The sequence below is a fragment of the Bombina bombina genome, chromosome 1 (genome assembly GCF_027579735.1).
Source record: "Bombina bombina isolate aBomBom1 chromosome 1, aBomBom1.pri, whole genome shotgun sequence".
Classification (NCBI taxonomy): domain Eukaryota; kingdom Metazoa; phylum Chordata; class Amphibia; order Anura; family Bombinatoridae; genus Bombina; species Bombina bombina.
In genome coordinates, this window is record NC_069499.1 from 143,046,233 (window position 1) to 143,062,572 (window position 16,340).

At 39.4% G+C, this 16,340-nt stretch overlaps 1 protein-coding gene across 8 annotated transcripts in view; it reads right to left on the minus strand.

Moving 5' to 3' along the window:
- Window positions 1-16,340, minus strand: part of KLHDC1 (kelch domain containing 1) — a 542,525-nt gene that overhangs the window by 152,737 nt on the left and 373,448 nt on the right. For all 8 annotated transcript variants that reach the window (XM_053697655.1, XM_053697661.1, XM_053697658.1 and 5 more), the window contains one exon: window positions 4,936-4,994. In XM_053697655.1, coding sequence (XP_053553630.1) covers window positions 4,936-4,994 — 59 coding nt within the window. The remainder of the gene's footprint in view (window positions 1-4,935; window positions 4,995-16,340) is intronic.

The following is a 16,340-nucleotide window of genomic DNA, read 5'->3' on the forward strand; positions in this document are numbered from 1 at the left end:
GTAATAATAAAAATAAGTTTGCAAATGTACAATGAACACTTAGTTTAAAAAAATAACAGACTATTTTATCTAGCTTTTAAAGGATCTAAATATATAAAATATGGCTAGATTACGAGTTTTGAGGTAAGAGGGGTGCGGTGCTAACTTGCACGTTATTGTCACCACTCACTTACCTACAGCACTGTTATTTCAGATTTTTATAAACCCGGCGTTAAAAGACAAGAAGTGAGCATAGAGCAAAATTGTCCTCCATACCGCACTAAAATACCAACGCTGCTTAAGTCAGCGGTAAGCTGGTTATACGTGCTCGTGCACGATTTCCCCGTAGACATCAATGGGGAGAGCCGGCTGAAAAAAAGTCTAACACCTGCAAAAAAGCAGCGTTTAGCTCAGTAACGCAGCCCCATTGATTCCTATGGGGAAACTAAATTTATGTTTACACCTAACACCCTAACATAAACCCTGAATCTAAACACCCTAATCTTACACTTATTAACCCCTAATCTGCCGCCCCCGACATCGCTGACACCTACATTATACTTAGTATCCCCTAATCTGCCGCTCCGGACATCGCCGCCACTATATTAAACATATTAACCCCTAAACCGCCGTACTCCCGCATCGCAAACACTAGTTAAATACTATTAACCCCTAATCTGTCGTCCCTAACATCACCGCCACCTACCTACATTTATTAACCCCTAATCTGCCACCCCTAACATCGCCGCCACCTACCTACATTTATTAATACCTAATCTGCCGCCCCCAACATTGCCGTCACTATTCTAAATTTATTAACCCCTAAACCTAAATTTAACCCTAACCCTAACACCCCCTAACTTAAATATAATTAAAATAAATCTAAATAAAACTTACTATCATTAACTAAATTATTCCTATTTAAAACTAAATACTTACCTGTAAAATAAACCCTAAGCTAGCTACAATATAACTAATAGTTACATTGTAGCTATCTTAGGGTTTATTTTTATTTTACAGGCAAGTTTGTATTTATTTTACCTAGGTAGAATAGTTACTAAATAGTTAACTATTTACTAACTACCTAGATAAAATAAATACAAATTGACCTGTAAAATAAAATCTAACCTAAGTTACACTAACACCTAACCTTACACTACAATTAAATAAATTACCTAAATTAAATACAATTAAATAAATTAAATACAATTACCTAAATTAAAAAAAAAAAAAATACTAAATTACACAAAATAAAAAACTAATTACAAGATATTTAAACTAATTACACCTAATGTAATAGCCCTATCAAAATAAAAAAGCCCCCAAAATAAAAAATCCCCTAGCCTAAACTAAACTACCAATAGACCTTAAAAGGGCCTTTTGCGGGGCATTGCCCCAAAGAAATCAGCTCTTTTACCTGAAAAAAAAATACAAACAACCCCCCCAACAGTAAAACCCACCACTGGAGCCGCTCCACGCCGGATGGATGAAGATAGAAGATGCCGTTTGGATGAAGACTTCTGCCCATCTCCCGGCTTCGTTGAGGACTTCTTGCCGCTTCGATGAGGACTTCTCCCGGCTTCGTTGAGGATGGATGTCGGCTCTTCAAAACTGTAAGTGGATCTTCAGGGGGTTAGTGTTAGGTTTTTTAAGGGTTTATTGGGTGGGTTTTATTTTAGGTTAGGGCTTTGGGCTGCAATAGAGCTAAATGTCCTTTTAAGGGCAATGCCCATCCAAATGCCCTTTTCAGGGCAATGGGGAGCCTAGGCTTTTAGTTAGGGTTTTGTTTGGGGGGTTGGTTGTGTGGGTGGTGGGTTTTACTGTTGGGGGGGGTTGTTTGTATTTTTTTTTTCAGGTCAAAGAGCTGATTTCTTTGGGGCAATGCCCCGCAAAAGGCCCTTTTAAGGGCTATTGGTAGTTTAGTTTAGGCTAGGGGGGGGGTTATTTGGGGGGGGGGCTTTTTTATTTCGATAGGGCTATTAGATTAGGTGTAATTAGTTTAAATATCTTGTAATTAGTTTTTAATTTTCTGTAATTTAGTGTTTGTTTTTGTAATTTAGGTAATTGTATTTAATTGATTTAATTGTATTTAATTTAGGTAATTTATTTAATTGTAGTGTAGTGTTAGGTGTTAGTGTAACTTAGGTTAGTTTTTTTTTTACAGGTTAATTTGTATTTATTTTAGCTAGGTAGTTATTAAATAGTTAATAACTATTTAGTAACTATTCTACCTAGTTAAAATAAATACAAATTTGCCTGTAAAATAAAAATAAACCCTAAGCTAGGTACAATGTAACTATTAGTTATATTGTAGCTATCTTAGGGTTTATTTTACAGGTAAGTATTTAGTTTTAAATAGGAATTATTTAGGTAATGATAGTAATTTTGATTTAGATTTATATTAATTATTATATTTAAGTTAGGGGTGTTAGGGTTAGACTTAGGTTTAGGGGTTAATAAATTTAGTATAGTGGCGGCGACATTGGGGGCGGCAGATTAGGGGTTAATAAATGTAGGTAGGTGGCGGCGATGTTAGGGGCGGAAGATTAGGGGTTAATATTTAACTAGTGTTTGTGAGGCGGGGGCGGCGGTTTAGGGGTTAATATGTTTATTCTAGTGGCGACGATGTCGGGAGCAGAAGATTAGGGGTTAATAATTTTATTTTAGTGTTTGTGATGCGGGAGGGCCTCGGTTTAGGGGTTAATAGGTAGTTTATGGGTGTTAGTGTACTTTTTAGCACTTTAGTTATGAGTTTTATCCTACAGCTTTGTAGTGTAAAACTCATAACTACTGACTTTAGAATGCGTTATGAATCTTGACGGGATAGGGCGTACCGCTCACTTTTTGGCCTCCCAGGACAAGCTTGTAATACCGGCGCTATGGAAGTCCCATAGAAAAAAGACTATACGCAATTTGCCAAAAAAGTGTGCAGTGCCCCTAAATCTGCAAGACTCGTAATACCAGCGGTAGTAAAAAAGCAGCGTTATTAGGCTTAATCCTGCTTTTTTACTCATAACGCAAGACTCGTAATCTAGCCGATAGTGTTTACCACTAAATTAATTTTGCTGTGCAAATTTGAATAAATACAACAGTAAATTATAATTCCGGGACTTTAAGAGTAAGCCAAAGTAATAGAGGACAATGAATGTGAGCCATAAAGTAAGACCCCTTGAAATACTTTATTAAAATAGCAAGTTATTTTTTATTATAGATAGATATATAGATGGATAAATAGATGGAAAAACTGGGAGAAATACAGTAGCTAGTTTGCAAAGCATGAATTATAAAGTATGTAGTACAGACAGATAATAAAGAATAATAATATTGCTCAATAAAGTCACTTATAAGGAAACAGTACTGTTTACCCCATATAACCAAGAAATACACAGCACAGGGTGGAAAAGTTAGGATAATAATGTTATGGACAAAATTAATTTCCAAATATTTTACAGACAATCATTGCTGCTTTAATAAAATCTTCCCCATTCTTGTTTTGAAGCACACCTACCTACTCCCAGCTAATGTAGACAACAAAATCAAGAAAAATGATGATGTACATTTTTGGGGGTTAGTGTTAGGTTGTTTTTTTGGGTGGTGGGATTTTTTTTTTTTTTAGATTAGGGCTTTTTTTATTGTTTAATGGGCGGCAAAAGAGCTGATTTTTTAGCTGATGTTTTACTGTTCGGGATTAATTTGTATTTTTGTGTGTAAAAGAGCTGATTTCTTCAGGGCAATGCCCTACAAAAGGCCCTTTTAAGGGCTATTGGTAGATTAGTGTTAGATTAGGGGGTGTTCTTATTTTGGGTTGGCTTTTTTGTTTTTATAGGGGTATTAGATTAGGCTTACATTTTTGGATAATTTTGTTTATTTTTTTTCTGTAACCTGATTACAAATTACATTTTTTTTAATCTTAGGTTTTAATTTATTTTTAATGTAATGTTACGATTTTTTTATTTTGGTAATTTTGAATTATTTTTTTAGGGAGATTTTTTATTTTATGTAATTGGGTTAATTTAGGGAGTGTTAGGTTAGGAGGCTTAGTGATTAGATTTGCATTGTGGGGTGATGGCGGTTTAGGGGTTAATAGGTTAATTAGGTAGATTGCGTTGTTAGGGGTCAGTGGATAAGGGGTTAATAGTTTTAATAGGTAGTTTGCGTTGTGGGGGGATGGCGGTTTAGGAGTTAATAGTGTTAATAGGTACTTTGCATTGTGGAGGGATGGCGGATTAGGGGTTAATACATTTATTAGGTAGTTTGCGTTGTGGGGGGATGTCGGATCAGGGTTTAATACATTTATTAAGTACTTTGTTATGTGGGGGTTGGCAGATTAAGGGTTAATAGTTTAAATAGGTAGATTGCGTTGTGGGGGGATGGCGGTTTAGAGGTTAATACATTTTATTATTAGTTGGTATGTAGGGGGATGGCGTATATAGGGGTTTTGACGTGTTGGGTTCATTTTTGAAAGGCAAGCTAGACTTTTATGGGCGATTAAAAACATTTTTTTTTTCCTTAGGCGCCGGCAGTTCATAAATCCGTATATGTGATTCACCCGATGTGCGAAGTGAACTTAAGGGCGGCGTGGGTTTCAGCAGTTGCGCTGAAACCTACACAGTATATGTAATCTCTCCCCTAGTTCTAAAACTATTGGCTAAAACATTTATTCTGAAAAAGTCCTGTATTTATGAAACTAACTAAAGTTAAGTTTAACAAGAACGAGTTGCCTGATGGATTGTTTAAACTTTGTGTTGCAGTAACAAAATTACTTGCGGTTTAGCTCCTGCAAGTAAAAGACTGTTTAGCTCCTGCAAGTAAAAGTGTTATTTACATATAGTGAAATACATTTTTATTGATAGCAGCAGAATGTCTTCCATATAAACTATAATACAGACTTGTATTACCTTGAGCATGTAATACAGAGTTCAGAGTTTGTATATTATAATCCATCATATGACTTACCCTCCAGACCAAGTCCAAGTGTCCAAATTTATAAAATGCAAATCATTCATCCGTGTATGCTGGAAGTAAAAGAAAAGATGTATTTTCAAATAGCAACAAAAATCAAACAACCAGATTACGAGTTTTGCCTTATGAGGGGTGCGGTACTAATTTGCATGTTATTCTCACTGCTCACTTACCTACAGCGCTGGTACTACAGGTTTTCTTAAACCCGGCGCTATTAGTCAAGAAGTGAGTGTAGAGCAAAATTGAGCTCCATACCGCACTCCAATACCAGCGCTGCTTAAGTCAGCGGTGAGCTGGTTAGACATAGACATCAATGGGGAGAGCCGGCTGAGAAAAAACATAATTTATGTAAGAACTTACCTGATAAATTCATTTCTTTCATATTAACAAGAGTCCATGAGCTAGTGACGTATGGGATATACATTCCTACCAGGAGGGGCAAAGTTTCCCAAACCTTAAAATGCCTATAAATACACCCCTCACCACACCCACAAATCAGTTTAACGAATAGCCAAGAAGTGGGGTGATAAGAAAAAAAGTGCGAAGCATATAAAATAAGGAATTGGAATAATTGTGCTTTATACAAAAAAATCATAACCACCACAAAAAAGGGTGGGCCTCATGGACTCTTGTTAATATGAAAGAAATGAATTTATCAGGTAAGTTCTTACATAAATTATGTTTTCTTTCATGTAATTAACAAGAGTCCATGAGCTAGTGACGTATGGGATAATGACTACCCAAGATGTGGATCTTTCCACACAAGAGTCACTAGAGAGGGAGGGATAAAATAAAGACAGCCAATTCCTGCTGAAAATAATCCACACCCAAAATAAAGTTTAACAAAAAACATAAGCAGAAGATTCAAACTGAAACCGCTGCCTGAAGAACTTTTCTACCAAAAACTGCTTCAGAAGAAGAAAATACATCAAAATGGTAGAATTTAGTAAAAGTATGCAAAGAGGACCAAGTTGCTGCTTTGCAAATCTGGTCAACCGAAGCTTCATTCCTAAACGCCCAGGAAGTAGATACTGACCTAGTAGAATGAGCTGTAATTCTCTGAGGCGGAATTTTACCCGACTCAACATAGGCAAGATGAATTAAGGATTTCAACCAAGATGCCAAAGAAATGGCAGAAGCTTTCTGGCCTTTCCTAGAACCGGAAAAGATAACAAATAGACTAGAAGTCTTACAGAAAGATTTCGTAGCTTCAACATAATATTTCAAAGCTCTAACAACATCCAAAGAATGCAACGATTTCTCCTTAGAATTCTTAGGATTAGGACATAATGAAGGAACCACAATTTCTCCACTAATGTTGTTGGAATTCACAACTTTAGGTAAAATTCAAAAGAAGTTCGCAACACCGCCTTATCCTGATGAAGAATCAGAAAAGGAGACTCACAAGAAAGAGCAGATAATTCAGAAACTCTTCTGGTAGAAGAGATGGCCAAAAGGAACAAAACTTTCCAAGAAAGTAATTTAATATCCAATGAATGCATAGGTTCAAATGGAGGAGCTTGAAGAGCCCCCAGAACCAAATTCAAACTCCAGGAGGAGAAATTGACTTAATGACAGGCTTTATACGAACCAAAGCTTGTACAAAACAATGAATATCAGGAAGAACAGCAATCTTTCTGTGAAAAAGAACAGAAAGAGCAGAGATTTGACCTTTCAAGGAACTTGCGGACAAACCCTTATCTAAACCATCCTGAAGAAATTGTAATAGTCTCGGTATTCTAAAAGAATGCCAAGAAAAATGATGAGAAAGACACCAAGAAATATAAGTCTTCCAGACTCTATAATATATCTCTCTGGATACAAATTTACGAGCCTGTAACATAGTATTAATCACAGAGTCAGAGAAACCTCTTTGACCAAGAATCAAGCGTTCAATCTCCATACCTTTAAATTTAAGGATTTCAGATCCTGATGGAAAAAAGGACCTTGAGACAAAAGGTCTGGTCTTAACGGAAGAGTCCACGGTTGGCAAGAGGCCATCCGGACAAGATCCGTATACCAAAACCTGTGAGGCCATGCCGGAGCTACCAGCAGAACAAACGAGCATTCCTTCAGAATCTTGGAGATTACTCTTGGAAGAAGAACTAGAGGCGGAAAGATATAGGCAGGATGATACTTCCAAGGAAGTGAAAATGCATCCACTGCCTCCGCCTGAAGATCCAGGGATCTAGACAGATACCTGGGAAGTTTCTTGTTTAGATGAGAAGCCATCAGATCTATTTCTGGAAGTTCCCACATTTGAACAATCTGAAGAAATACCTCTGGGTGAAGAGACCATTCGCCCGGATGCAACGTTTGGCGACTGAGATAATCCGCTTTCCAATTGTCCATACCTGGGATATAAACCACAGAGATTAGACAGGAGCTGGATTCCGCCCAAACAAAAATTCGAGATACTTCTTTCATAACCAGAGGACTGTGAGTCCCTCCTTGATGATTGATGTATGCCACAGTTGTGACATTGTCTTATCTGAAAACAATGAACAACTCTCTCTTCAGAAGAGGCCAAGACTGAAGAGCTCTGAAAATTGCACGGAGTTCCAAAATATTGATCGGAAATCTCACCTCCTGAGATTCCCAAACCCCTTGTGCCGTCAGAGACCCCCACACAGCTCCCCAACCTGTAAGACTTGAATCTGTTGAGATTATAGTCCAGGTCGGAAGAACAAAGAAGCCCCCTGAACTAAACGATGGTGATCTGTCCACCATGTCAGAGAGTGTCGTAAAATCGGTTTAAAGATATTAACTGAGATATCTTTGAGTAATCCCTGCACCATTGGTTAAGCATACAGAGCTGAAGAGGTCGCATGTGAAAACGAGCAAAGGAGATCGCATCTGATGCGGCAGTCCTAAGACCCAACATTTCCATGCATAAGGCTACCAAAGGGAATGATTGTGACTGAAGGTTTTGACAAGCTGATATCAATGTTAAACTTCTCTTGTCTGACAAGGACAGAGTCATAGACACTGAATTTATCTAGAAACCTAAAAAGGTTACCCTTGTCTGAGGAATCAATGAACTGAATGGTAAATTGATCCTCCAACCATGAACTTGAAGAAACAACACAAGTCGATTCGTATGAGATTCTTCGAAAATGAGAAGACTGAGCAAGTACCAAGATATCGTCCAAATAAGGAAATACCAAAACCCTATTCTCTGATTACAGAAGAAGGGCACCGAGAACCTTTGAAAAAAATTCTTGGAACTGAGGCTAGACCAAACAGTAGAGCCACAAAACTGGTAATGCTTGTCTAAAAAGAGAATCTCAGACACTAAAAGTGATCTGGATGAATCGGAATATGCAGATACACATCCTGTAAATCTATTGTAGACATATAATGCCCTTGCTAAACAAAAGGCAGGATAGTCCTACAGTAACCATCTTGAATGTTGGTATCCTAACATAACGATTCAATAATGATAGATCCAGAACTGGTCTGAAGGAATTGACCTTCTTTGGTACAATGAAGAGATAAAATAAAACCCCAGCCCCTGTTCCAGAACTGGAACTGGCATAAATACTCCAGCCAACTCTAGATCTGAAACACATTTCAGAAATGCTGAGCCTTGCTGTGTCAACTGGGAAAGAAAAGAATCTCTTAGCAGGAGGCCTTAACTTGAAGCCAATTCTGTACCTTTCTGAAACAATGTTTCTGAAACCAGAGATTAAGAACGGAATTGATCCAAATTTCTTTGAAGAAAACGTAATCTGCCCCATACCAGCTGAGCTGGAATAAGGGCCGCACCTTCATAGGTACTTAGGAGCTGACAATAGGTTTCTATAAGGCTTGGATATATTCCAAACTGGAAATAGTTTCCAAACTGATACCGCTCCTGAGGATGAAGGATCAGGCTTTTGTTCCTTGTTGTGAGGAAAGGAACGAAATGATTATTTACCCTGGAAAGAAAGGGAAAGCAAAGTTGACTTAGAAGACATGTCAGCATTCCAAGTTTAATCCATAAAGCTTTTCTAGCTAAAATAGCTAGAGACATATACCTGACATCAACTCTAATGATATCAAAAGATGGTATCACCAATAAAATAATTAGCATGTTATAGAATAATAATAATGCTATAAAATTATGATCTGTTACCTGTTGTGCTAAAGCTTCTAACCAAAAAGTTGAAGCTGCAGCAACATCCGCTAAAAATATAGCAGGTCTAAGAAGATTACCTGAACATAAGTAAGCTTTTCTTAGAAAAGATTCAATTTTCCTATCTAAAGGATCCTTAAATGAAGTACTATCTGCCATAGGAATAGTAGTACATTAGCAGGAGTAGAGACAGCCCCATAACCTTAGGGATTTTTGTCCCAAAAAACTCTAATCTGTCAGATGGCACAGGATATAATTTGCTTAAACGTCTAGAAGGAGTAAATAAATTACCCAAATTATTCCATTCCCTGGAAATTACTTCAGAAATAGCATCAGGGAGATAAAACACTTCTGGAATAACTACAGGAGATTTAAAAACCTTATTTAAACGTTTACATTTAGTATCAAGAGGACCAGAATCCTCTATTTCTAATGCAAATAACACTTCTTTAAGTAAAGAACGAATAAATTCCATCTTGAACAGATACAAAGATTTATCAGCATCAACCTCTGAGACAGAAACCTCTGAACCAGAAGAACTATTATCAGTATCAGAATGATGATGTTCATTTAAAAATTCATCTGAAAAAAAGAGAAGTTTTAAAAGACTTTTATGTATACTAGAAGGAGAAATAACAGACATAGCCTTCTTAATGGATTTAAAAAAATAAAATCTCTTATGTTATCAGGAACACTCTGAAAATTAGATGTTGACGGACAGCAACAGGTAATGTAATAGTACTAAAGGAAATTTTATCTGCATTAATAAGTTTGACATGACATGCAATACAAATAACAGCTGGAGAAACAGATACCAAAAGTTTATAGCAGACTTAGCTTGGTAGCTCCAGCACTGTGCAGTGATTTTCCTGTAGTATCTTCTGACTCAGTTGCAACGTGGAACATCTTGCAATATGTAAAAGAAAAAACAACATATAAAGCAAAATTGATCAAATTCCTTAAATGACAGTTTCAGGAATGGGAAAAAAATGCCAGTGAACAAGCTTCTAGCAACCAGAAGCAATAAATAAAGAGACTTAAATAATGTGGAGACAAAAATGACGCCCATATTTTTTAGCGCCAAAAAAGACGCCCACATTATTTGGCGCCTAAAATGTTTTTGGCGCCAAAAATGACGCCACATCCGGAACGCCGACATCTTTGACGCAAAATAACGTCAAAAAATGACGCAACTTCCGGCGACACGTATGACGCCGGAAACGGAAAAGAATTTTTGCGCCAAAAAAGTCCGCGCCAAGAATGACGCAATAAAATGAAGCATTTTCAGCCCCCGCGAGCCTAACAGCCCACAGGGAAAAAAGTCAAATTTTTTTGAGGTAAGAAAAAATATGATAATTCAATGCATAATCCCAAATATGAAACTGACTGTCTGGAAATAAGGAAAGTTGAACATTCTGAGTCAAGGCAAATAAATGTTTGAATACATATATTTAGAACTTTATAAATAAAGTGCCCAACCAAAGCTTAGAGTGTCACAGAAAATAAGACTTACTTACCCCAGGACACTCATCTACATGTTTGTAGAAAGCCAAACCAGTACTGAAACGAGAATCAGTAGAGGAAATGGTAAATATAAGAGTATATCGTCGATCTGAAAAGGGAGGTAAGAGATGAATCTCTACGACCGATAACAGAGAACCTTATGAAATAGACCCCGTAGAAGGAGATCACTGCATTCAATAGGCAATACTCTCTTCACATCCCTCTGACATTCACTGCACGCTGAGAGGAAAACCGGGCTCCAACTTGCTGCGGAGCGCATATCAACGTAGAATCTAGCACAAACTTACTTCACCACCTCCCTTGGAGGCAAAGTTTGTAAAACTGATTTGTGGGTGTGGTGAGGGGTGTATTTATAGGCATTTTAAGGTTTGGGAAACTTTGCCCCTCCTGGTAGGAATGTATATCCCATACGTCACTAGCTCATGGACTCTTGTTAATTACATGAAAGAAAGTCTAACACCTGCAATAAAGCAGCGTAAAGCTCAGTAACGCAGCCCCATTGATTCCTATGGGGAAACACATTTTAAGTTTACACCTAACACCCTAACATGAACCCCAAGTCTAAACACCCCTAATCTTACACTTATTAACCCCTAATCTGCTGCCCCTGACATCGACGACACTTACAGTATTTTTATTAACCCCTAATCTGCCACTCTGGAACATCGCCGCCACTATAATAAACATATTAACCCCTAAACCTCCGCACTCCCGTATTGCAAACACTAGTTAAATATTATTAACCCCTAATCTTCTGCCCCTAAAATCGCCGCCACCTACCTACATTTATTAACCTCTAATCTGCCGCCCCCAACGTCGCCGCCACTATACTAAAGTTATTAACCCCTAACCCTAAGTCTAAACCTAATCCCCCTTACTTAACTATAATTAAAATAAATATAAATAAAACTTACAATACAATACAATTAACTAAATTCAATACAATTAGCTAAATTACAAAAAAACACTAAATTACAGAAAATAAAAAACTAATTACAAGCTCTTTAAACTAATTACACCTAATCTAATAGCCCTATCAAAATAAAAAAAGCCCACCCAAAATAAAAAAAAACCTAGCCTAAACTACCAATAGCCCTTAAAAGGGCCTTTTGCGGGGCATTGCCCCAAAGAAATCGGCTCTTTTACCTGTAAAAAAAATTAAAACAACCCCCCAGCAGTAAAACCCACCACCCACACAACCAACCCCCCAAAAAAACCCTAACTAAAAAAACCTAAGCTCTCCATTGCCCTAAAAAGGGCATTTGGATGGGCATTGCCCTTAAAAGGGCATTTAGCTCTATTGCAGCCCAAACCCCTAATCTAAAAATAAAACCCACCCAATACACCCTTCAAAAATCCTAACACTAACCCCCAAAGATCCACTTACAGTTTTGAAGAGCCGACATCCATCCTCAACGAAGCCAGGAGAAGTCTTCATCCAAGCGGCAAGATGTCCTCAACGAAGCCGGCAGAAGTGGTCCTCCAGACGGTCAGAAATCTTCACCCAAATGGCATCTTCTATCTTCATCCTTCCGACGAGGAGCGGCTCCATCTTCAAGACATCCGGCGCGGAGCATCCTCTTCAATTGACGGCTTCTTCTACAATGAAGGTTCCTCTAAATGACGTCATCCAAGATGGCGTCCCTTAGATTCCGATTGGCTGATAGAATTCTATGAGCCAATCGGAATTAAGGTTGAAAAAATCCTATTGGCTGATGCAATCAGCCAATAGGATTTAACTTCAATCCTATTGGCTGATCAAATCAGCCAATAGGACTGAGCTCGCATTCTATTGGCTGTTCCAATCAGCCAACAGAATGCAAGCTCAATCCTATTGGCTGATTGCATCAACCAATAGGATTTTTTAAACCTTAATTCAAATTGGCTGATAGAATTCTATCAGCCAATCGGAATCTAAGGGACGCCATCTTGGATGACGTCATTTAAAGGAACCTTCATTGTGGCGGCACTTTAGTTATGAGTTTTATGCAGCTTTGGAGTGTAAAACTCATAACTACTGACTTTAGAATGCGGTACGAATCTTGACGGGATAGGGTGTACCGCTCACTTTTTGGCCTCCCAGGAAAAGCTTGTAATACTGGTGCTATGGAAGTCCCATTGAAAAAAGACTATACGCAATTTGGGTAAGATGATTTGCGGTAAGGCCAAAAAAGTGTGCGGTGCCCCTAATACCAGCGGTAGTGAAAAAGCAGCGTTATAACCTGATAATGCTGCTTTTTCACTCTAACAAAAAACTTGTAATCTAGCCGATAGTTTAACATAATAGTAATTAAAGAATCATTATTGTGAAAAATTGCACAGAATTATAGGGCCCAAATTAAACTTGCAAGAATCAGATAGATCATGGGATTTTCAAGCACTTTTAAAAACATAAATTATGCTTACCTGATAATTTTCTTTTCTTCAGATGCAAAGAGTCCACAGCTGCATTCATTACTTCTGGGAAATTCAGAACCTGGCCACCAGGAGGAGGCAAAGACACCCCAGCCAAAGGCTTAAATACCCCTCTCACTTCCCTCATCCCCCAGTCATTCTACCAAGGAACAAGGAACAGTAGAAGAAATATCAGGGTGAAAAGGTGCCAGAAGAACAAAAAACAGACGCCCCACAGAAAATACGGTTTATGTTTTTCTTCATAAATGGAAAGAATCCACAGCTGAATTCATTACTTTTGGGAAAACAATACCCAAGCTATAGAGGACACTGAATGCTAAAACGGGAGGGTACAAAAGGCAGCCCATTCTGAGGGCACTAGTCCTGAAACCCCTACCCAACAAAAAAGCTGCTTCGTCCGAAGCCGAGAAAACTTTGAAAAAGGACACTGACCCACAGAAGATCACAAGCCCTGCTAGAGACCGCAGAAAATAGACTAGACTGAGCCAACATGCCTCCGGGAGACACCATCACCCAGCAGTCGGTCCCCCACAACACACCCCTTACAAGAGAAAGGGATCAACTACCGTAAACTCCCAAAAGGAAGAGAACACAGAGAAACCAGACAAGGATACCCGGAAGACCCTAAATAGGGTACAACAAGTTCCAAATAAAATAAGGAAAAATCTCCAGAACCAAGTCAAGCTCACAGAGACCAAAAACCAGTCCTAAGAAACAAGGGGAGGCAACACCCAGACCTCAAAGAGTACAGAAACCACAAGATTAGTACCGGGATCCGAAAAAAAGAGAAGAAAACTTCTCCTATTACAGTGCAAGCCCACCCTAAATAACAACAGAAGACGAAATCCTCAAGTCGCCAGGAACTCAGAATATCAAGATATTCAGAAGCCAAAATACATGCTGCAAGCCTAAATAGAAAACACCTGCATCAAGCACACACAATAGTCATACCAGGATGACTTGTAAACAAAAATACTTGCAGAGCAAGTAAAGAGCAGCTGAAGTAGATTTGATAAAAATACACTTCCCAGTAATGGGAACCAAACCTAAGTTGTCAAAAGACCAAAGCTGTTGCTCTAACCATTATACCAGATCAGAGCACCAACCCCACCTTCAAACTGCGAAACATCCACTGAGCAGTGGACACATCACAGGCTATCCACAAGCCACCAAAGCTACTCACATAACTTGACCATGGAGAAGCACCTAAACCTCAAAGAAGCTCACCGTACCTCAAGACTCGAGGACTAACCCCAGATTCTGCACCTAACACCAGACCAGCCTAGCGAAAAGCAGATCTGAAAAGCAGGTGAACAAAAAGAACCCAATCTCTGCCCAGAAAAGACAGAATGGGACGGACCTAGCCACCACAAAAGAGTTTGGGTGCCAACCCAAATAGGTCCCTCAATTAGGAACACCCAAGAGAACCTCAAAGAGAAGAACGTAGAAATGCAGTAGATCGCCATAAGACCCAGCACGATACTAATGACAGTCTCAACACAGAGACTTCAAACTTCACAGATGGAACAGAACAACCCACTATAGGGTAAAATACCCATTCCAATCACATGCCCACAAGACAGGACAGCCAACCTCCACAGAGAGGAAATTCCACCTCCTAAAGGAGAACAAAATAACCTCCTAAAGGGGGAAAGCACAGAGAACAACAGCGCACAAGCCCCAAACAGGAAGCTGTAGCCTGATGAAAACAAAAGCTGAATTAAAATCATCCAGACACCAAAACACAGAAGAACTCCCAAAGAAGGAGAGCACCCATCATGCACAGATCCTGGCCAAGCTGCAAGCAGCTCAACTAACTAGACCATAAGTCATAGCCAATGTTCCCTGGAAAACAGGAACGTACTGAACTAGCCACAGGATCATAAGGTTCCGGACATCCAGAAAAATCCAAGACAAAAACTATAGGCCCGAAAATTCCCAACTCCAAGGGAGAGAACACCCCTTGCCGGAGTACAGCACACCAAAAGGAGCTTGAGCACAAAAGAGTCGCTACAAGACTCTACAGCCCAAAAGGAGTGCAGAACAACACCAAGACATCCAAGAACAAGGGAAAACTTTGAGGACCGAGTCATCCGAAGAGGGAGTAGAACAAGGCTAGAGCAAACCATGAGGCCACGCCAGTGTGCCTCTAAACGTCTCCATAAACACCTCAGAGTACGTAACCAGAAGGACCCACCTAAGGAAAAAGAATGCAAAGCATCCCACCCGGTAGAAAAAAACCCTAAGCAAAGCTTAGAGAAGGAGACAACACAGCCTATCGTCCCCGATAGGAAACAAAACTAACTCCCAAAAACAGGAAAAAGGCCACAGGCCCTCCCAAAAGGCAGCTAAACCTCTAAGAATAACGGACAATGTCCGAAAGACTCTAAAAAAGCCCCTAAAAGGCAAGACCGCAAGGAACCAGCGGCAAGGAGGCCCTAAATCCTCCAAACCTTCACCCACGCGGAAAGGAAACACTCTAAGTCCCAACAGACATCGGAAACAACCGAGTGTGTTGCAGCGGAGCTAAAAAGGCTAATGAGGACTGAACCAATCCTCCACGCCACACATACCCTTAAGTCCTTTCAGAATGCTCAGCAGAACTTGTAAATTAAAAGCAATAATAATAATGTGAAGCACTCTGCGCCCTACCTGGATCAGCCAGGAAAAACAGGCAGCACAAGTCTGAAAAAGGAACAGAAGGATCTGAACCCAAGCAGGACTAGCCTGCAACCGAGGGCCCAAGGCCTCATATATTCACCCCCAGAGGGAGAATAAACGGCAGATAAACATAGGACCAAACACATCCTCTAGACAAGCTTCCGTAGAAGTAAACAATTCGATCAAAAGGTCGCGAGTATCAATTCCAGAAAATAAAATTCCCGAAGGGAAAATAAAACAAACATGAGCTGTAAGCAATAAACAATCATCCTAATCGGAGTGAATAAAGACGGCAACCCGTAGGTTCTCGTTCAATAAGAACAGACGCACCCGCAGGAATAGCCCAACAGGGACCCTTTTTTCCAAGCTCATAACTGAAAAAGGATACTCAACAATAAGCCTATAAGAGGAATACGTCATCCCCTTATATCTAATTCTGAAAGCTATTCGAAGAAGAAGACTGAGACTTCTCAGATCCATTAAGAATGGGATCTTTCAACGATGTCAAAGCGTGCCTCATTAGAACACAAAGGCACGCCAGTCTATACCCAAAAGCACAGCATACCCCTGCCGGAGCAAAACACGACTCCGGCCCCGAAGGTTGACCCCCTGAAAACTCAGGGACAGTCGTTTCCCCAGAGGGCTGAACAGGCCATCCCATGCCTGAGGAGCACCGGATAAC